Raw genomic sequence first — 23,201 nt, forward strand, 5'->3', positions numbered from 1 at the left:
TTAGATCTTCAGGAAACTCAAAGATAAAAAGTTATCCTTGAATGACACCTGCTAGATAACCCAGACGTCACTAAGGACCTCCTTGTCAGATAACGATGATTGCTTATCTATCCCCTGAACCTGGGGAAATGTAATTTCCTCTCTAAGATTTCTGTACAGGGGCCCAGGGTTAAAATATGGGGTCCTTCAGGCTTTCAACCAAACAAGTCAGTTTCAGAACACATCTGTACATGCCTACTGAAGGTTTTTGAAAGTTCAGTAACTGAGATTACGCCAGTGCTGATGGTTTGAAATTTAATGTTTGGCCATTCCTATCCCTGAAAATCCTTCAGTCATGTCTGCAATTTGAGTTCTAGCCTCCTGCCAAATCACACTGCTCTCTCTTGCTATCTTTTTCTCTTCTTCATGTCTTCCAATCCCTGAAATTCCTGTACATTTGTATTGAGAACTGTTATCTCTTTTGTTGCTCAGCTTCTGATGACCCATGCCCTCAGTGTCTCACCTTCCTGCTGCTTTATTAAGGCATTTTCCAACAAGATAATTTCAGCCTAAGAGGAATTCTGCTGCCGGCTGTTAAGATCATTTCTCTACCCTGCTTTAATGGTTTTATGTTCAGTAGGCTAGATATATAGACTGAATGCTGATGGTAATATAAAGGCTACTTTTAGCTGACTCACCATTCTGCTCCTCAGCAGAGCTCGGGGCGATCCAGTTGGACCCACAGCCACCTTAGTAACTGGCTGATCCAGCTGGCCAGCCTGGGTTCTCTTTCTACTTGAAAATGACCTGTCCATAAGAGGAAGAATATTGTACATGGTTGTGATTCTTTGGAAGATTCTTCAACCTCACTAGGCCGTCTTTTCCTCACCTCATCCCCCCAAACAAGGATCTAAAGAAAAGACATTTCCTAACTTAAATACTGAATGTTGCTTTTTAACTATTTCATGATGGACATTTTTAAAGAACATACACAAAAGTAAAGAGAATTGGCCAAAGAGCTTCCAAGTATCCATTTCCCACTTGAGCATTTATCAACACACCTGCACACTGAGTTACAACTTACATTTCTGGAAGTAATTTGTGATAGAACAGTTATGCTGTTGCCTTAATCCGAACTAAGAAAGGACTTAATACAAACAGTATTTTTAGAAAGATTAATTTGCCTACAATTTGTAAAATGAGTTTGGGGGGAAAGTAAAACTGTGGGACCATGCCAGTAAAGATAAGATATGTGATGCATTTATAATAATGTATTGATATTTCAGGATATTATTTATAAGGTAAAAACTGCTTTCAATAATGAGTTTGATGCTGCGTATAAACAAAAAGAGATTGAAATTGCCCGTATAAAGGAAAGAAATGTAAGAATTCACGAAATTATTTTAGATCTGGACTTGCAAGAATCAGTCTGGCAACCAGAATTTGAGGACTGTGAGAAGCCAGAGAGAACCCTTGTTGTGGAAAATGCTGAGGTATGATCATCCATACATCATCCCTTCCCTAATTTCCCATGACATTTTTCCAGGCTCTTATGTAGTCATCATCTTGTTTCCTCTACTAGAAGCAACTGTATGAGGTAGCATTCTCGGCTACAAGTAGTAGAACTGTTAACATAACCTGAGAAAATAATGATAATTTCTTTTATGAATCCCATGGAGTCCGGGGACTATGTGGACACTAAGCCTAGAAAGAATCAGGAACCACATGCTGGAGCCTTGTAGGGCTTGTTGGGAGTCTGGAAGTGCTTTTTCTTCATCTCTTGACTCTCTTCTCTCTGCATTTCACCTGCCTCTAGCAGTTTCTATGTTATATCTCCTACATTCAAGAGAGCAATTGGTCCAAGCCATATTCTCTTGACCCTAGTTCTGGATTTTCCTGGGAAGGGGCTCCTTGGCCTGCTTGGGTCCAGCACCTGTACCCAGGGAGATTGGGTCACATCATGGGAGCAGGGCTGATTGAGCTCCAGTAATTAGGTCATTAGAGCAGTGTGAGTCTCAGAGAATGGGGCTCACTGGACAGCCTTCTTAAAAGGCGTTTGGCACAGAGGCAGTTACAGTAAATGCTTAAACAATTCAAATATAACCATATTTCATTTATAAAAAGTAAGAAATGCTAGAGAATACTCAAAGAAAATAACCTTGCTCATATGAAGCCATCTTGATTCCTTTGGGGCAAAAGAAGTAATAGCAAACACTTGCTGTTGAAAGTGTTGAAAGTAACCATCTATTTTTCCAACTCTCTCATTTTAGAACTCATCTTCATTCCAAGATAGGAAATTGGTTGCAAAATCCGGATAGTCCCTCCATGCCCTTAGTCCCTTCTAGCGTCCTGCCAGTGTGTGAAAGGAAAGTTTGGTTTGAGTTTTGTAAGAATAATAGCAGGAAACTATGTTTTCTCTTTCAGATTAGAACTCTGAAACATGTTACTGCATGGCAAAAAGCCAAAACAGAATTGCTTGTGACCCATGAAATGGAGCAATGGCTTGTGTCACAGGTATGCAGTTTTGCCCAAACTACCTAAGACCCTTTTCCCTTTAGGGATACTTGTTCCTAACTTGGTTGAATAATCTTGTACTAATACTGCACTACAGAAATACATCAAAGCATTTGTAATGGTCAGAGGTCACTGGAATCTCAGCAGCCTCCTCTTCTCCCCTCCATGCCACTGCCTACCCTCCCTAATCCTAAATGCAGTCATTCTAACATTGGGTGGGGGCTGCCCCTAGTGCCACTGTCATGTCAGATCTCTAGCTCAGTGACCGTTTCTGACCCTGGCTCTTTCCCAAGGGCTCCAACTTAAGACGCCAAGCCCTCATGGACATGATGGGAGGAGTTCTGGAAGTTAAGAAGGAAGACATTTTGAGAATGGTAAGATTTCTGGCCATCCTTATAGAAGGTGGAATTGGGTGGGGAGAGCTACTTAAATATGACCATTTTTTTCGCATGTGAACCTGAATTTTAGAAATTCTACAGCAACAAATATACAACCTCCCAGTACCTAATAAACATACCACATCAAGCAAATAAGAAGTTTGAAACCTCAGGCTTGCCTTCCAGTCTGACAAAAAGAAAACAAATGAACAAAAACAAGCAACCACAGTGGCTTTGGTCTCTACAGAAAGCAAGGATAGAACTGCACCTGTAATTCTGCAGCTACACCAAGAAACATTCCCTTTAATACCTGACATAGGCATCCCTGAAGCTCAGGCATGGTTCTAGCTATGAAGATATCAACTTACACTTCTGACCTGTCACCTAACAGTCAGGGCACATCCCAAAATGCTCACCTTGCTCAACTCACAGAAAAAAGTTGTAACTTTTTTTTTTTTTTTTTTTTTGATATCCTTTGGTCTAAGTGTTAGGTCATGTGAAGAACTGTCCTTTTTAAAGCCCTTTAAAGGACTCTTTTTTTTTGAACTATGACAATAACTCTTGAGTTTTACTGTACTTCTGCATTTATGTTTGACCTAGACTACATGCTTTCCTTTATATCTTCAGGTGATTCCTCAACCTGCTTTCATGGCAAAACCTGAGACTTTGTGGTCTGAAGAAGAAAGGAAAAAGTTCAAAGAATATGAGAAAAAAGTCAAGGAGTTAAATGAAGAAAGAGATAAGTACAGAAAGGTCAGAAGAGCAAAGAATATAACATACCTTATCAAGGGTTTTGTTTCAGTATCTTTTCAAATGAAGTGTTCTTTATTTTCTCAGTGTGTCAGGATAGTGTTTCAGCTTAAGTTTTCACGGAAATTTGAGGAAATGAGTAGAGATAAATTTAAAGACTTACAACATTTAAAACAGAAAGAACATATAGCAATTTTTAAAGTTCTTATTGATTTCAACATTTCACATCATTAAAATTCATTTGGTCCTTCATTCATTTTTCAAATGTTTAATGAACTCCTAGATGGTATGTTCAAGGCATTGCAAGGTACTGCTCTATATAATCTAGTCAGTTTGAGCAGTATAGTCTTGCTTGGTTTGCTCTCAATTTGAAGGAAAAGACTTGAGAGAAGAATGACACAATCAATACAGTTCTAATTTGAAATTTTTGCAGTGCAGTTCTCCTACTTTTCTTTCCATTGCAAAGAAGTATTCTCACATTAAAATTGCTTACAATTATAATAGAAATGTAAAACGTGATGGTATACAACCAAGTAAATAATATTTATTCTTTTGTGAAGAAAGTAAAATCATACTATCATTTGAGGCAGGACAGTTTGTCAGCTTTGTAGTGGCTTTATCTCTTCGAACCTATTGTTAACCTGGCCCTGTTTAATTCGCTGCAGCCATCTAACAGTGCCCCTGCATTTTATCCTAAGATAGTACTTACCTAAACACCAAAATGAGTAGTCCTGAATGCAGTAAAGATTTCAAGGAGTTATGGAATATAGATGCCTAACGTGGCGGCATTTACCCATGATCTTGCATTGTAAAATAGCCTGCTGCCGACACCTTCACCTCCTCGCTCCTTGGCCAGGCTCACCTGGTAAAACCCCAGCCTTGACCCTCAGCCTTAAACCAGGACTCTGTCTTCTCTGCGCCTGCACCACACAGTGGGTAAAGAAAAAATACTGACTGGTTTCACTCTGATGACCTTTATCTCTATTGGGTCCTTAGAGCTGCTCAATGATGCTATTCCCCCTAGCTTTCAGTTTCCCCTACCTTAATCCACAGCCCCTGGGGGATCTTTTTAAAAATGCAAATTCAGCTTCTGTCATTCTGAGGAAATGGGAGAACTCTGAGATTGTGCATTTCTAACAAGTAACCACACCGTGCAACTGCTGCTGGTCAGTGGACTGCACCTTAAGCAGCAAATCCTAGAGGACCACTTCGTGTGTTTTCTTCTAACAGCTGACCCTCAGCTCACTGTCACCTTATTTTCTATTTCACTGGGAGAAGAGAAGCAGCTGGAAGAGATTTTCCTCACTCTTCTACCACTGCATCTGCTGCTCACCCACACTGCACCCATAGATCCTCCCTGCCTTTCTGTTTGTGGTGGGTGAAATCACATCCGCCCAAGCCTAGACAGATGGAAAAGCATGGAGAAGGGCCTGCCATGTGAAGAGTGTGGGGCATTTGAATAACAGAGCAAAAGGCAGTTTTGATATTATAAAAAATTCCTTTCAGACCAGAGAGCTTCAAAAGCCTGAAATCTCAGTGTTTTAAAGATGGGTGGGTTGGGGACCCTTGGACAATCTGGCCTCAGCAGGCTGAGTCTTTGACCATTTGCCGTATGATGGTGCTCCCATAACCCAGGAACAACTGAGCTTGATAAACAACTACTAGGAGGCCACAATCCATGGGATTTTTCCATTCCTGTGAGATAGTGTCATTATTAGAAGCAAATTGGCCCAGAGGTGTGTACTTGTTTGTTTTATTTTTAATACTTCCTCATTGCTTAATTAGCCTAATTTAGATGCTGTTTCTCCTTGCATCATGTTTCTATACATTTCGCTCAACTTCTCTTTCCATAATCTTCCCAGGATTAGTCTCTTCCTTTATTAACCAGCATAGAGAGAACTTGGTTTTTAAATAAATTTAAAATAACAGCATTATACTATCATAGTAATAATTGATTCAGGTAAGAATTATCAGTGGATGCTAAAACTGGCAGATAAAAGTTTGATGAGGAACAAGATTTTTACATAGTATCAACATATTTTCCCACAAATTAATTACAAATGAAAAAAATGTAACTGTACAATAAAGAAACTGGCAGACACTACTTAAGCCAGTGATCATAGAGCACATCAGCCAGGGTGAAATAAAGCAACATCATGTCCTGGTGTGGTGCATTGAGAAGGATGCAGTATGATTTATGCAGTGTTCCTGCTAGAGATGTATACGCCGGTCTAGCATGAGAAAACACCAAACAGACCTAAACTGAGCAGCAGTTCACAAAATAACTGACCTGTCTTCCAGTGTCTGCAGCTTATTCTCAAATGGTTGAGACCAAAGATGGGGTGAGGGAGAAGGAGGGAAGGAGAATGAGCAAGCAATAAAGCAAATGGGGAAGAATATTAAGAATTGATTAATTTGGTGAAAAGTTTATGGGAATTCTTTGTCCTGTTCCTGGAACTTTTTGGTAAATTTTGAAGCTTATGAAAACTTTTGAGTTACCAAAAAATTTTAAGGTAAAAATAGTTTGTAACACTGTGTCTAGGATTTATCTGCAGATGTTGTTCTCCTTAAAAATGTAAATTTATAGCTTTCCACTTACCTACTGTGTGCTTAGCTCTAAGTCTTGGTAGAATTTTGAAAAAGGAGATAGGACTTTTTTCCCCCTGATGTAGAACTATTTGGAGGGACAAAACATAAGGAAAACAGGAGAGAGTATATATATAGAGAGAGGGAGAGGGAGAGGGAGGGAGAGGGAGACAGAGTTCACCCTAGAACAACTTGAGGGTTCAGGGCACTGACCTCCTCAAAGTCTGTATAACTTTACCATCAGCCCCCCACATCCATGGATTCAACCATCCGTGGGTGGTATAGTACTGTAGTACGAATTTGTTGGAAAAAAATCTACATATAAATGGACATGCACAGTTCAAACCCATGTTATTCAAGAATCAACTGTACTTATGACTTAAAAACAAAAATCAAGATTTCCCTAGGCCAGATTGTGTGCCTGTAAATTTCCATCCTATATAGAGGGTCAGAATTTTCTGGAAGGATTTGCTGCAGTTTGTTTTACTAGGCCTATGTCTGCTTGCACCATTGGCCCTGATCAGTGATTTTAATTTTTTTCCAGTGTAACCTTTTTCAAGCAAAAATCTCAGATTTACAATATAACAGACCCAAGAGTAACATCTCTGGTTGAAGAGGGCACCCCGAACATCTCACAAGACCTGCCCTCTACCTGTTCCTTTTGGCAAAATGTGAACACCACTTCTAGGAACATTTGATATTCTGAAACATTAACTTTGCTGTTGATTTCCTTTCAGTCGTTAGAAGCAGAAATGAAGAAGCTTCAAAATGCTATTCAAGAAAGCACACAGAGTTTTGATGAACATCTGAAAAGACTCTTTGAAAAGAGAGTGAAGGCAGAGATGGTTGTCAACCAGGTAAATAAAAGCTTTACGTAATATGACTTATGCTTTTAAGGGACCTTCAGGGCTTCTCATTGTTCTCAGGATAAAAACCAACACCCTGTCTTGCGCCAAGGTCCTTCACTCGCTGGCCCTGACTCCTGCTCCACCCACATCTGGGCCCCCCTCCCCCACACTAGCCATACTTACTTCTCTGGCACCTGGTTCACACCAGTGTCCTTCCTCCTCCCAACTCTGCCAGTAACACTCTCTGCTGACTTCTTTGCTTCCTAGGCTATATCCACTCATCTGTCAGGCCCCAGACTGGGTTAGATCTTCTTGTTACATACTCTGTTCTTTTACTTCTATCACCTATTACAACTGAATTTTAATTTATGTGAAATTGCTTTTTAATACTCCCAATACTGTAAGCTCCATGAGGGTAGGAACTGAGCCTATCTTGTTCATCCTTGTGTTTCCAGCAACCAGCAAAGAGCTGGGCTCATACTATATGTTAAATGAGTGATTAATCCACAGGCCCCAAAAGATCAGATGAAAAATCTGGCCTAATTTGATTCAGCAGTAAGAATATAAATGAAGTGTGCAATAACTTAGAAGCAAGTAGACCAAGAGTGAAGCCTGTAAATTCTGAGGGAAAATTATTCCTAACATTAGATTCTGTACCTGGTCAAATGATCAATTGAGTGTAAGAGGTGAATAATGATATTTTGAGAAACAGAAGGTCTCAAAAGTTTATATGCACCCATTCTCTGGAAGCTGTTGAAAGATGTGTCTCACCAAAGCAAGGATGGGGAGGTCAACCAAAAAAGATGAGAGAAGTTAAAGAACCTCCAGGAGGATGTTTATATCGTCAGGGTCCCAACAGGAATGGTATCCTAAAAGAGTTAAATGTAAGAGAGGTTAATGCAGGGACTCTTTACTAAGATATTGGCAGAGTTAAGGGAAATAGCAAAGAACAGTGAAACACACAGGAACTAGAAACCAAAGAGGCAAGGATGGACACTACTACCAGGACCCAGCAAGACCTGTAGACATGGGAGAGGGGCTGTTCCTCAGGAGTCATGGCCACAAATAGGTGAACATAATCACCAGCCCAGCAGGGAGGAAACGTGTATATGGTAGTTGGGTAGGGAGAGACTGGGAATGAAAGCTCCAGCATTAGTCATATGAGCACATTAGTTACCAAAAAGTGGGAACAGTCCAAAAGTCCAATGACTATGAATGGATAAATAAAATATGGTTTATCCATATAATGAAATACTATTCATCAATAAAAAGTACTAATGCATTCTACAGCATGGAGAACCTTGAAAACATATTAAGTGAAAGAAGTCAGACACCCTAGGCCACATATTGAATGATTCCATGTATGTGAAATGTTCAGAAAAGGCAAATCCAGAGAAACAGGAAGTTAATTAGTGGTTGCCTTGGGGCAGAGGCAGGAAGGCCTCTAGGAGATGTGAGAAGTGGGAAATTACTGCTAACAGATTTCTTTTAGAAGTGATGAAATATTCTAAAATTGTGATAATGGCTGCACAACTGTGAATATAATTTTAAAAACCATTGAATTACAGACTTTAAAGGAGAGAAGTGTATGTATTGTGAAATACATCTTAAAGCTGTTATTTTAAAAAGATGCTTAGAGCATCTTTTCATATAAGACAATGAGGAAACTATCAAAGACCACTAAGTAATATCAAAAGGACTTAAAGGACAATTTTAAAAGCTTCTGTAAATGGGACAACTTAAGATTCAACAATGATAACAATTACAATTAACTGAAACCCATCAAATTTGTTTAGAATAATGAATTTGTGATATTTTTAAAAGAAAAAATGCCTTCAGAGGATAACAACCAATTATCCAAAAACTAATAAAATGAAAGCCTCAAGTATTTACTCTGCTTTCCTGTATGAAATATACCAATAGGTAACCAAACAGCAGACAGGGAGAAGCATTCCTTTATTAAAGGATTTCAACTTATAAGAAGTGAGAAAGGGATGATATAAATAGAATATCACCATTTCGCAGCTTTCAGTCGATTTAATGGAGCTGGGCATTGAAAATCTACAGCTGCTAACATCTCAAAAAGAAAGTCAACTTGATACTATATTATATTTCCTGATCAAAAAACACAGTATCACATATGATCTTGCCAAAAGGATCCAACATGGATGTGATCAGTCCTCAGACCCAGCTGCTAATTTTCAGGAAATATATGGGATAAAGGACTATGATGAACTCACCATAAGTATGCAGTTAGTACAACCCAGACTAGATGAAACTAGAAATAACTGCAAATACATGTAAGGAAAAGAAAGAGATAGAAGAGAACCGTGGATCATAAGAGACTTTTAAAATGTGATAATTTTCAATGGACAAGTTATACAATAGTACCTAAAGATATATATTTGAGTAATAATACTACAAAGAAACAAAAGGAAGTGGTTACTGTAGAAGTCAGGACAGTGGTTATTTTTGGGGTTGAGATTACAATGGGGACAAATGTAATGGGTTTCTGGCAGTGGTAAAGTTCTAGTTCTTGAACTGAGTGATGATTACAAGAATGGTTTGCCTTTATAATAACTCATTAAACTATACATTTGTTTTACATATTTTCCTATGTATATATTTTATCTTACAATGAAAAATTGAAAAAGATAAAAATAATGGAGTAATTATTGCAACATTTTATATTCCCTTTTTCTTAAAAAGAATTTCTCTTACTTGTATGGCATACACTTGCTTGATAAGTACCAAGTGCATGACCCTGAATAAAAAATCCTTTCTTAGGTAGGAGTATTGATCTTCCCCCCCTTTTTTTTTTAACTATTTCTACAGGAGGAATTGAAAATAAATAACCTTGTTTTTTCTTTACTGTTGGATGAAGAAATAAGCTCCAGAGAAGCATTCCTGAACAACTACCTTACAAGGAAGCAGGAGGAGAAAGTAAGTATAGTGTCTGATAAGTGAGCACAAGCATTTCTGACAAAGGTGCTCTCAGCTAACAAGAGCCCACACGCCTAGACTCTTCCTTCCTTCTCTATTATTACTCAACAGTGTGCATTCTTGGCTCCCTGTCTGGGACCTTGCTCCAGTGAAATTGCCCACTCCAATCTGTTCATAAAGTTATGTGACTCTGCGTCTGCAATCATTCAGTCAAACAAACCGTAACTTTCCTATGACATATGTTTTATAAAACGAGGTCATGTGGCTTCATGGTTGAAGGGGCCTGCTTTTAAGCACTGACTGGCTGGGGGACCTCGGGCAAGACATATAACCTTTAAAGCTAGTTGCAAGCTCTTCTCTAGGGAATGTTGTTCTCTCTGGACCATTCAGCACCGTGTTTCACTAAACATGTAAGTAATGGGTTAGCTTATAGAATGAAAGCTGTCATATTCTGAAAAACACCATCTAATAAATAGAAGCACAAATGGGTATGTTTCATTAAAGAGACAATGAATACAAAATGCTTGTCACGTAATAATTTTCAAAAAATGTCAGCTTTTATTAGTATTAATAATGGATATTTATGAATGAATGATTTGAAGTATTATGTGACATATGTACTTACTTTTGCTACGAGTCTGTTAAAGAGCATATACAAAGCACCTTCTAAATACAGTCCTACTCATAACAGCCCTCAGGGTGTGGGACTTCTTTCACAGATGAGGAGGCCATCTTGGGCAACCTGTGTGATTTGTTTGAGGAACATATTTGGCTTTCTCTGGTTGGTCCTAAGTTGGAAACGATGGCAGAATTTAGGAAAGCTGAAAGTTATTGGCCAAGTGCTGACAGTTTATGGTTGATTCCTGCAGAGGATGTGGTTTCACTTCCTGGCTGGTTGCTGCAGGTTGTGGGTCAGAGTTTTATTTTATCTATACATGGTCTGGCCGTCGTCCATTTATATATTCAGAACCCAGGTCCATGCGATGCCCAATCCCGTGCAATTTCATCATCCATACTGCCCTGCCAAGAATGTAGTGTGCTCCCTAGTCACTTACACACTCATACAGAGCTGGCTGTATTCAAAACAGGTATTGGATATTTGTTCTTTCGAAGTCTCCAGTCAGTTTACTTTCTTCTATAAGTGTTATCCATACTTCACATTTATCTTGTACTAGGGAATTCTTTGTTCTTTTTAGTATCCCAATAGTTTTCTTTATCCTGAAAAATCTCCAGTTCCAGTCTTCTATTCCTGTTGTTGTTATAGAGCCAGACTGCAGAGGCCATCCGGAAAGCTAGAGAAGACCTCGATGTGTACAAGGAGCACTATGACAACTTAGTGGCAGAAGACAAAGTGAGTTCCATTGTCTCACTCACTCATCAATGCAAGAGAGTTGCTACTGCCAGAATTTGGGGAGATAAAGAGGATAGAATTTAATTTCCTCATAGATTTTTCTCTTGCAATAATTCTCAGTTATGTGTGAACTTCACTCTATGTCACTGTATATTTTTAAAAATCACTGTGTGAAATAAGTTTTTGTAAACTTCTCTGGTTTAAGCTTCCTCTTATACAGAAAAAGAGAGAGCTCATCTAGACTTTAAGGCTTTTCAAACTTCAGTTTGCAGGCACCATTAGTTGGTCATGAAATCAATTTACTAGGCTATGACCAGCTAACTTATAATGGAAAAGAATAGGGTAGAAAAGCAAACAGAAGAATAGAACAGAATGGAATAAAATAGAGGTACCTTGCATGTTTTACAGGTAAATATTCTGTGAAACTTCAGTTCTAAATGATTTCTAAGACCTCTTATATGAAATAACATTTTTAATTTACTGAGGTGCTTCTTATTCAAAGTAAGTCTTTGTGAAGTCCTTGCACAGTGAGTGATCACCCTCTAACAAGTCTATGTTATAAACCAAGTTTTCATGGATTTTTTATATTTTTTATTGAAATACAGTCAGTTTACAATGCTGTGTCAATTTCTGGTGTAAGGACTTTTTTAAATCAAAGTGATACAACCCTATATTTTGAAGAGTACTGTCAACAAATAAAAGGTTTCTGAACAGAGTTTCAACCCTGACAATGATATGTTTGTCCTTAGGTTTTGGATCGCAGTTTTAAAAAGGAATTTTCTGAAATTCCCAGTTATCAAGTGGACATACTCTACAAACTTTTTAAACGTCGACCAAGGTTTGTTTCTCCTTTGCTATCATGTTTCTGAGAAAAAGTTTGTAAATGAAAAGGAGTGTTATTAGATTTTGGTTTTTCTCCCAATTAGTTAGTAATATTCAATGTAACATCTTTTTTACATGAAAATGTTCAAATGTCTTGATCATAACTCTATTTTTTAAAGATTATTCTTACATCTTACAGTAAGCAATGCAGACTAAATATTTCTTTTCATTATTTAAAAATAGTTAAGTATCTAGGTAGGTATAGTGCTATTATAGGTTCTATTTTATAAATGAAAGTAGTTCCTTGTAAGTCATAGATAGCATACAGATTTATAAACCGTTTTTCCCAAGATGTGTTCCAGCATGTATGTGTCCCTTGTGGCATGAATTGGAATTACACATAAAAGGGTTCCTGGACAAAACAAGTTTAAAAAAATATTGGATTGAAAAAGAAAAAGTCAAATAATTTTCTTTACTGAAGAACTTTTCGGAAATTGTTTTTAGCCTTTGCATCTCCAAGTATAAGAAATAGAGTAAGCAGTGTTTTCCAAACTCATTTGACCACAAATCCCTTTCCTCAGAGCATCTCATGTAATTGTGTTCAAAAGACAGTTTGAAAAATGCCAGTGTAAATGATTGAAAATAGCCATTATCAAAAGAGTTCTAAAGTATCTGATTTTTATACGGACAGTAGCATCAGAATTACATTTCACAGATTTCCAAATTTTTATCAATTTAGATTTCTATAATTTTTACTCAGCCATAATGTAGAAATCATGGAATTTGTCACAAATATGTATAGACTTCTTTGTGTCTGAGATACAAACTCATTCTCTCACCTTTGACAGGTTACGTGCAACTTGAGGAATTCAACCTAGAACATGCCTCATGTCTTGGCTTCCCTATTTTTAAAGGAATGAGTTATATAAGCCTGTGAAGAAAGAAGTGAGACCTCCCTTATATTGGGAGGCAGCAGTGGAAAAAGCATAAGCTTTCTGTCCAACAGAATTAGCTTTAAATCCCAACTCCACATCTATCAGACTTGTGGCTTGGTCAGTCCCTCCCCTCAGAGCCTCACTTCCTTCACCTAAAGGAAGATGGTAACAGTAGTAACTTCATAGCATAACGTAAAGCACCTTGAGAGTGAGGGCCCGGTACAAAATCTCTGTGCCCTTCTTCTCCCAGTTGCAGGCCAGGGAGACAAAACTAATCTATTAATGCAGATAAAAAGAGGTGCTTCCCCCATTTGCATATATATCTGAACATATTCTAGGCTACTCACCTGCAACAAGGATGCCAGCAGAGAATATATAGGACAGAACCAGGGAACATCCACGCTTCTCTCAGGCATTTACTTGCCTGCTTAAAACACCCAGAAGGGAGATGTCTTCTAGTGCAGGTAAAGCTGCCAGTGCTGACAGCTGTTGGGGACATTGATAGTCCAGCCAAGGGCATGTCTGGTGATCCAGAGAAGATGTAAGGTCCAAGTGGGTGCTTTTCTCTTTGGGGTAATCCACCCACCAGCCCCTAAGTGCTACAGGAAAATGTTATGCAGTGGCACATATATGCCAAGGGTCGTATTATTTAACAGTAATTTTGTGTGCTTGTGAAAATGTGAAAGTTTGACGGGCTTTTATTGGTAATACCAGGATTCACAAACAGAAAGTGCACTCAGATACGAACAGTCTTGTGCCTTTTGGAGAACGACCAGGATCTGGGAAATTGAATAAGGATGCCTTCGCCCAGTTAATGAAAGCCATGGATGACTTGGACAATATTAATAACATGCCAGAAGGTTTGGACCCCTCGGTCTGGGATCATTTCTGCATGACCAGACGAACGAAAGTGGAAAATGAACAGGAAGTATATAATCATATTTTATTATTCTGTTTTATTCATTTCATTTCTTTCAGTGTACTAGTATAAAATACATATTTTATGGGGGTCAATGCTTCCAGAAAAGCTAATTAGATTTTCCTGATAGGAATAGTATTAGTAGTGTTAATAACGATGATGAAGAAATAAAATATTAACCTTAGTGCTACTGAGGGCTAGGTACAGGCCTGTACTTGTAGACCCACATTGTCTACACATGTAATTAGTTTTTACTTGAAATAAATGTGGACAGTCCTAATTAAGATGTACTGTTACTAGAAGACATAGTATGAAAAAATGAATGGAAAATGTCTCAATATTTTTTATATTCTTTACAGGTTGAAATGACAATGTTTTGGATACACTGTGTTAAGTAAAATAAGTCAAATTAACTTTTATAATGTGGCTCCTACCAAATTTAGAATTATATATATGGCTAGCATTGATGGCTCACATGACATTTCTCTTGGACAGCACTGTTTTTAGACACAACCCTTCTCCTCTCTGCCCTGATCTTGAGTAGTCCTCATTTCTTTTTGCATAGATTACAATTGTATTTCACCAGAACCAAGAATATTTTTTTAATGTAACAAAGGGTAACAATTTGAAAATGTGCTTAATTGAGAAGAGAATCCTTCCTCTTGTTGCTTCTTGATCATATGCTGCTTCCTGTCCCCTAGATTCCCTAAATTCAGTGCCACGTGCATCAAGCTGGCATATTCACTAAAGTGTCTATGATTTTAAAATTTTATCTAGGATGACAAGATTTAAGAAAAATTCTAGTTGTTTGCATATTGACTTTCAGCGAGAAGCAAATGTACCATGTAAATTTTATGTTTCTTATATTACATAATGGCAGGGATTTAAATTTTTATTAATGTTTTAGAAAGACGGACTTGTTAAGGCTTTGTACAAAGTTAAAAGATGTATATTTTCTAAAGCTCTTTAAAATTAGTTTTTTATTTTTAAAGCTTGGTATGTTCTGAGATGTTTGTAGTTTGGTTTCTTCAGGTAAAGCAGAAAGCAGCTGGTTTAATGGAAATGGCGGCTTTCCTCCGGAGGAGAACTGACGATGATGAGAAGGTGCAACATGAAATAGAAAAAGTGTTCCATGAGCTCATCCTGTAATTTGAACCTTTCATTCGTGTTCATTTATTCAAAGTCTAAGCTAGGGCTAAGTTAGGTTGTGTTATTGCAGCTGGCACAGACTTACCTATTCAGACTTTATAACTTCTCTTTGAAAAAGTGCATTTTGTTATAGAAGACCTTATTTCAGAAAGGAATTTATCTACATGTTCCATTGTTCTTATTGCACATGGTCAAATTTTTTTTTCACTATTGAATTTCTTTTTTTCCCTTTTTTTAAATTGAGGTATAATTGACTTACAGTATTCTATTAGTTTCAGACACACAACATAGTGATTTGATATTTCTGTACATTATACAGTGACCTCCACAGTAAGTCTGGTTGTCAGCTAGCATCATACACAGTTATTACAATATTATTGACTCTATTCACTATGCTGCATGTTACATCCCTGTGACTTCTTTAACAAATAGGCAACTTTGGGGGAATCTCCTTTCACATGAAATACAAAGAACATGTATCTGCAAGTAAGTACTTTTGGACTCAAGCCACACAAGCAAACTGCGTGGAAAATTAAGCAGATATCCAAGAATTTCCATGTAGACTCCTAAGCAGCTAAGATGTTTTTCTTTAGGGGAGCTTTTTGAATTTTCCTGAGTGATTGGGACACAGTTTTAAGTCCTTGCTTCACTTTTGGCCATATTTACAGCCATGTTGATAAATATTCTTCTCTGATGTTCCCAAATTCATCATTAAACATCATTTTCAGATCTAGGCTAAAGTAGGAATGGGAACTGCTCAAAAATATATTTGATAAGTAGCTTGCAGATTAAACACTGTTAATATAATATCAGAGGTCAATACATAAGGTCAGAGCTTTAGTAGATTTGTTATTTGGTAGCATCTCTGTTTTCTCCCACTTACATTCAAAACCATATTAATCTTTTCTTAATAATAAAGTAAAACTTTTTGAGTGTGTTTCTGTCCATACTGTTCTTTGAGCAGCCCAAGTATAATTCCATATCAGTAACAGGAGGTATCATAGAGACCTCTAGGAAAGCTTGTAAGTGGGAGAATATTTTCCACTTTAATCTCCAGCATGTTTTCCTTTATCGTAAGGAAAATAAAGTCTGAATTTCATATTTAATTTTTATATCAGATATATTAAATTTTATTGAATTTATATATCAGATGATAGGTGAAATGTGGAATATAAATATATTACAACTGCTTACTTTTTGAAGTCTTTTTCAATTTAGATTACAAGAAGACAAAGTGAAATTCCAGCTGAATTTGACAATTCAAATCCTCCTTAAACAAGGACAAGTAGAACTGGAGAATTTCCAGTTACTACTGGATTATTCTGATGCAGTCCTCATCAACAGGAACATAATTGAAGACTTAAATTCTGTGATTCGGGTAATTATCATGTTTTAAGGAGAAAAAAAACAACATACCACCTGCTGTACCAAGTATTTTTCATAATCTCCCATTTCTATGATAAATCACTTTCACTCAGTTAAATCAGTGGTTCCTAACTCTGGCTGTACATTAGAACCACCTGGAGAAGTTTACAAATGTGTCTAGACCCCGCCCCTAGGCATGGGTATTTTTTCAAAGCTTCCCAGATATTCTAAGGTAAAGAAGTCTAGACCACGGAGTTAAACGTTCATTCGAATATACATACCACCATTTTATTAGGCTCAATCTACTCATAAGCTTAGATAATTTATTTCAGACCTTGCTTGTTTTCTAATATAAACACTTAATGTTAGAAATTGCCTTCTAAGCACTATTTTAACTGCATTCTGCAAATTTATACTTTGTATTTTTATTTTCTTTCCATTTAAAATATTATCTAATTTCCTTTGTGACTTCCTACTAGAAGTTACTATGGGTTGTTTAGAAGTGTATTATTTAATTTCAAAATATTTGGGATTTTGTGCTATTTGGGAATTATGTGCTAATGTTGATATATGTTTTACTTTTATAAATGCTCTGAAACCTCAATATGTTATTATTTTTGCTTTAGATAGTTATCTTTGAGAGTGATAAAAATAAGAAAAAAGCATTTTCTATTTCTCTTCAATTTCAGCATTTCAAGAGATCTTTCTTTTTGTGGGTTGAAGTTTCTGTCTTGTACTATATACCTCTACTTAAAGAACTTCTTTTAATTTAACCGAATTGCAAGTCTGCTGGTAAAGAATTCTGTTTTTCTCTGTCTGAAATTATCTTTGATCTACCTTTATTGTTGAAAGATACTTTGTTAGATTCCCTGGATTGACAGGTTCTTTCTCTCTCTCATTCTTTTCACTTTAAAGGTGTTCATCTTCTTCTGGCTTACAGAACTTCTGACAAGATGCCTACTGTATTTTTTAAATCTTTGTTTCTCTTAATGAAGTGTGTCTGTCTTGGAGATTTTCTCTTTATCTTGATTTTTCAGCAGTTTCAACATTTGTCTGAGTTTGTGTGTGTGTGTATATATATGATCCTTTTAATATACTATTGACTTTGGTTTGCTAATACTTTGTTGAGGATTTTTGCATCTATGTTCATCAGTATTGACCTGTAATTTTCTTTTCTTCTGGTATCTTTGTCTGACTTTGATACAGAGTAAGTTGGCCTCATAAAATGAGTTTGGAAGTGTTCCCTCCTTTTCAATTTTTTGTTAAGTGTTTCAGAAGGATTGGTATAAGTTGTGGTATGTTATGTTTTCACTTACATTCATTTGAAGGTATTTTTTAATATCCCTTGTGATTTCTTCTTTGACCCCTGATTATTTAATAATGTGATGTTTAATCTCCACATATTTGTAAATATTCCAGTTTTCTTTCTGTTATTGATTTCTAGTTTCATTCCCTTGTGATCAGAGCAGATACTTTGTATGATTTTCATCTTTTAAAATGTATTAGGATTTGTTTAATGGCCTAACATGTTGTCTATATTTGAGAATGTTCCATTTGCACTTGCAAAGAATGTGTGTTTTGCTATTATTGAGTAGTGCATTCTGTATATGTCTCTTAACTCAAGTTAGGTTATAGTTTTGTTCAAATCCTCTATTTCCTTTTTGATCTTCTGGATACTTGTTCTATCCATTATTGAAAGTGAAATACTAAAGTCTCCAATTATTATTATTAAAATGTCTATTTCTGCTACAATTCTGACAATTTTTGCTTTGGATATTTTGAAGCTCTGTTTTTAGATACATATATATTTGTAATTGTTATATCTTCTTGAAGGATTGGCTTTCTATCATCAACTTTTGTGTTAAATTTTATTTTGTCTCGTATTAGTATAGTCACCCCAGCTGTCTTTGGTTACAATTTACATGGAAGATGTATTTCTATTCTTTCACTTTCAAACTACATGTATCATTGGATCTAACGTGAGTCTCTTCTAGACAATAATTATTGGACCTTTTTTTAATCCATTGTGTCTATCTTTGCCTTTTAATTGTAGACTTTAATGCATTTACATTTAAAGTAATTACTGGTAAAGAAGAACTTTCTGTTGCCATTTTGGTATTTGTTTTCTGCGTATCGTATTTTTTGGTTGTTCATTCCCTATTGCTTTCTTTTGTATATAGTTTGATATTTTTTCCCTTGCAGAGTACTATTTTGAGCCCCTTCTTTTTTCCTTTTCCATATGTTTTCTTAGTGGTTACTCCTGGGAATTACAAGTGACATCTTAATTTTATAACAGACTAATTCAAATTAACATCAACTTAGTTTCAGTAGTATACAAAACGCTACTCCTATGGAGCTTTGTTCCTCCCCTGGTATGTTATTATTATCATGAATTACATCTTTATATACTATGTGTGCATTAACATAGATTTATAATTATTATTTTGTGCATTTTTCTTTTAAACCACACAGGGAAAAAAGAGTACTTAGAAAAATATCAAAATTTAAAAATTTTTAGTTTTTCAAAAGAATACTTACAAACGAAAATGCAATAAATATTGGCTTTTATACTTACCTATATAGTTACATTATTTATTTATTTATTTATTTTTAATTTATTTCTTCTTCTGGCTTTGAGTTAGTGTCACCTTTTCATTTGAGTTTGAAGGAATCTCTTTAGCAGTTCTTATAGAGCAACCCTATTAATGATGGACTCCCTCAGTTTTCGTTTATCTCAGGATGTTTTAAATTCTCCTTCAATATTTGCTGTTAGGGTAAGAGCAAAAATCATCAGATTTTCTGATGGATTGAATGTTAAGAGTAAGGTAAAGAGAGGGATCAAGAATAAATCTTAAAATTTTGGCTTTTGAGCAACTGAGAAGATGACAGTGTTACTGACGTGATAAAGAGTACAGAGGTGTAGCCTTGGCTGAGGGCATCAGATGAAGAGTTTTGGCCTTCGTTAAATCTGAGATGCCTATAGAACACCCCAATGGAAATATCAAGTAGGCAGCCAGAACTCAGGGTTGGGATATATACAGATCACATATATTTAACTACATATGTATTATTACATCTAGATATCTACATATAGATAATTTATGCCATGAGATTGCTTGAGACCACCTAGAAAGTGGGTAGATAGAAGAAGAGGGAGTTTGGGCAAAAACCCAAAGTCCAACTCTGGAAGATCTGAAGTTAAGTAAGGAGTTAAGGAGACTGAGAAAGAGCTGCCAGTGAGGTAGTAGGAAACCTAGAAACTATGAAAGAAATAGTTCCAAGGAGGAGGGAACCATGCACTATGTTAATTACTTAACAAGAGCAGTCTCAGTGGATGGTTGGGGCAGGAGCTTAATAGGTGATGGCTGAAGAGATAATATGAAGTGGGGAAGTAGAGTCTGGGACTATAAATAAATCTTACAAAAATGTTGACTGAAAGGAAAGCAGAGAGGAGATATGGTACTTCTATAGCAGTGTTTCTCAGCCTTGGCACTAGTGACATTTTGGGCCTGATAGTTATTCGTTGGGAGGAGATGTCATGTGTACTGTGTGAAGTTAATCGGCATCCCTGGTTTCTACCCACTGGATACCAGTAGCAATGCCCTCCTTCAATTGTATCAGCCAAAAATGTCTGCAAGCATAGCTGAATGTTCCCTGGTGGGGCAATATTTGCCCCATGTGAGAGATACTGCCTCAGAGAAATGCTTGACCTTAAGATTTCAAGGCTGGTGATAACAAGATCAAGGGTATGATCATGAGAGTTAGGTGGCTGAGCGAGATAGAGAAAAGATCATCAAAAGTGGGAAATTCAAGGAGCTGAGGCCAAGCAGGGATCAGAAGATGAAAATAATTTTTAAAAAGAGTAACAGTTGTTATAGTCTAATGGCATGAACTTGAAAAAGCTAAGTTTTTTAAGGAGGACAGGGGAAAAATATAAAACATTAGCTGATAGAACTTATGTACAGATTTATTTTAGAGATATAGTAGTTTCACTGCTAGCAATCTGCGGGAACAACTTCATGAAAATATTCCTGAACTTCATGCAGGCAATTTGAAATGAAGTACAAAACATTGGGTGTTTGAATATCATATTTAACCCATTCAGTTTTTTGGCTTTTCTGCTAGCTATCAACCAAATACTGTTGTGCTTATCTGCATTAAACCACAATCCTTTATCTGTAGTGTTAAGAAGCAGGGCAGAGTAGGGGTACAGATGCAATCAGATTGGTAGATTGGTGATGGCAAAAGGAGTTCCTGCCTAAATCATTGACAAAAGTAAATTGGTTATGCCATTCAAATGTATTTTATAATCCCTTCTGTTTAGTAACTATTGTGCTTTATAGTGATCAGATTTTGCCCATGAAGTAATTTTTTAAATATTTGCTACATTTTTAAGAAGATAGAATTATCTCTGTGTTCCAAGTGTTTTCTAAGAAAAGCTTTCAGCTTTAAATATTCTGTATTCTATACAAAGAGTCATATTATATGAATATCAGAATGTACTTTTTTTTAGACTCAAGGACAAAAGAAGGTTGCTAGCATGATGGAAAGTAAAGAGGTCCACAAAGGAATATTTCAGATTGAGTGGGAACATAAGAAAATGGAGATGGAAATGGAAGATCTAAATCAGAAGGCTTGGGATATTCAGATGCTGTTTTTTTCAAGAGATCATCAAAAGGTAAATGCTCTCTGTCTGCCCCCCCAATGTAGTTTTATTAATGTATTCATTCATTCAGCCAATATTTAATAAGAAGCCTCTGTGATATCAAGCATATTCTAAGCCAGTAGTATTTCATAATGTGACTATGAATTCTTTTTCTTCTGGTAGTTTACATTTGCTGTCTCTGGTTCTTCGTGACACATTCCTATTTAGCACATTCAGTAGTATAGTTCTGTCTTGCAATTCTCAAGGGTTTCCTAATTGTCAAATCTAGTGTTCCCTTTCCCAGTCATCACTATACCTCTGTAGCATTTGACCATCTTAATTCTTAATTGCCCATTCTTTTGGCTTTAATCACCCCTGTTTTCTCCTGTTTTTCTTCCAACATGTCAGACTACTCTGCTTCTTTTACCCATTTCTCTTTTGCTTCAAAATGTTAAATACAGCTCTTCTTTTAAGATTCTGCTCTCAGCTCTAGGTTTCTTTCCATGCCTCTCCTTTGATGATCTTTTTCTGACTTTCATGATCACTGCTAAAAGACTCATCCAAGGTCTCTGGATTCCAGTTCAATTCCACTTTCAGTTTAAGCTCTCTGACCCTGACCTCTCTTAAGCTCTATTTCTGTATCCCCCACCTCCCAATAGCTCCTCTTATTTTGCTTATTTCTGTTCTTTCAGTCACTCATTTAGGCTTACAGCTGTTGTGCTTCTTGATTTCTCTCTTTCTCTTGTCTTCTAAGTCTTGCCTAGTTTATCCATTTATTCCCTTATTCTCCCTGCCTACAGTCTTTACCATGCTTCAGTCCTTCCTTTTCAATGGTTTAGAGTATTTTATAATAATCTTCTAAGTGGTCTCTTGTCATTGGGTCTTTCTTTTATCTACTTGATACCATATACAGCTATCAGATTAACATTCCGATTTAGCTCCATTACTGTAACATTACTGCACTGCTCAAACATTTTAAACTGCCTCTTCTTACCTGGCAAATGAATTATGAAATCCTTAGGTGGCTTTCAGTGTCCTTCAACCTATCTTCTCAAATTCATTCCTCGTGTTCCTCTTGCACAGCAGTATTCGCAAACCAAATTGATTTTATTTTCTAGGATTCTACCTCTGTGCCTTTGCTCGTACTGGTTCTTCTGCCTGGAATATCTTTCCTCATTTTTTTTCCCACTTCCCAATCTATCCAGTCCAGAGAAACCACATCCCATCCCAGACCACTTTTATTTGCATATCACTATACATATCTTCTGGCAACTAATCATACTACATGTCCTCTTTTTATTGAAGGCTAGTCATGTTATCTATCTTTGTTATCTACTTCAGTGTCTTTAACTGGGACACTGTTAATATGAGACTTATGTGAGATACTCTCAAAAGAGACACAATAAATATTTGGTGAGTTGAATAAATGAATGAATGAGAAAATAAACTCAAGGCATTTGCAATTATTAATATATAGGTGAGTGTATCAATAGTTAAATAAAAGTAAATATTATGACACAAAAGTCAAATCAATCCTAACTTGGATGGATAGATTTTCTTTATGAAAAACAGCAACTTTCAAAACTAAGATAATCTTTACAAAATTATCTGTTGAAAGAAATAGAGAAAAATATCCCTACATATATTGTGGTTTTTTTTTTCTCTCGAAGTACCTAAATGAACCAAACTATGACACTCTGATTGCCGTTCAGATTGGAATAATGGAGCAAACCATTGCTGTTATAGATAAGGTAGGTCTCAAAGATATTGATCATTATAATCCCAATAGTTGTGAATCATTTGAACAAAGTAATAGTTTTCAAATCATCAATTCAAGTAGAACCTACCAAAGTCTTGGTCTTTTATACTGATACTCAGGATGTAATTAGAAGTCCCTGAATAGTGTCTTTGCAACCATAACTAATGTGGTAAACTGAAACAATTCTTTTAACGTTTGAATTAACCCCTTGGGAGATACCTGAGTGTAGGTAAATTTCCTATTTACATTAGGTTATGAT

General features: G+C 36.4%; 1 protein-coding gene across 9 annotated transcripts in view; it reads left to right on the plus strand.

Moving 5' to 3' along the window:
* Positions 1–23,201, plus strand: part of CFAP43 (cilia and flagella associated protein 43) — a 90,202-nt gene that overhangs the window by 65,886 nt on the left and 1,115 nt on the right. For 7 of the 9 annotated variants that reach the window (XM_006182995.3, XM_032490992.1, XM_032490994.1 and 4 more), the window contains 13 exons: positions 1,266–1,472; positions 2,404–2,493; positions 2,787–2,867; positions 3,498–3,623; positions 6,944–7,063; positions 9,890–9,997; positions 11,262–11,348; positions 12,098–12,186; positions 13,820–14,033; positions 15,057–15,169; positions 16,392–16,551; positions 21,052–21,216; positions 22,854–22,934. In XM_006182995.3, coding sequence (XP_006183057.1) covers positions 1,266–1,472; positions 2,404–2,493; positions 2,787–2,867; positions 3,498–3,623; positions 6,944–7,063; positions 9,890–9,997; positions 11,262–11,348; positions 12,098–12,186; positions 13,820–14,033; positions 15,057–15,169; positions 16,392–16,551; positions 21,052–21,216; positions 22,854–22,934 — 1,641 coding nt within the window. Of the gene's footprint in view, positions 1–1,265; positions 1,473–2,403; positions 2,494–2,786; positions 2,868–3,497; positions 3,624–6,943; positions 7,064–9,889; positions 9,998–11,261; positions 11,349–12,097; positions 12,187–13,819; positions 14,034–15,056; positions 15,170–16,391; positions 16,552–21,051; positions 21,217–22,853; positions 22,935–23,201 lie in introns of those variants that run through there. The other 2 variants (XR_004323802.1, XR_004323803.1) reach the window with 2 other exon arrangements.

This window comes from Camelus ferus, chromosome 11 (genome assembly GCF_009834535.1).
Source record: "Camelus ferus isolate YT-003-E chromosome 11, BCGSAC_Cfer_1.0, whole genome shotgun sequence".
NCBI classification, from domain to species: domain Eukaryota; kingdom Metazoa; phylum Chordata; class Mammalia; order Artiodactyla; family Camelidae; genus Camelus; species Camelus ferus.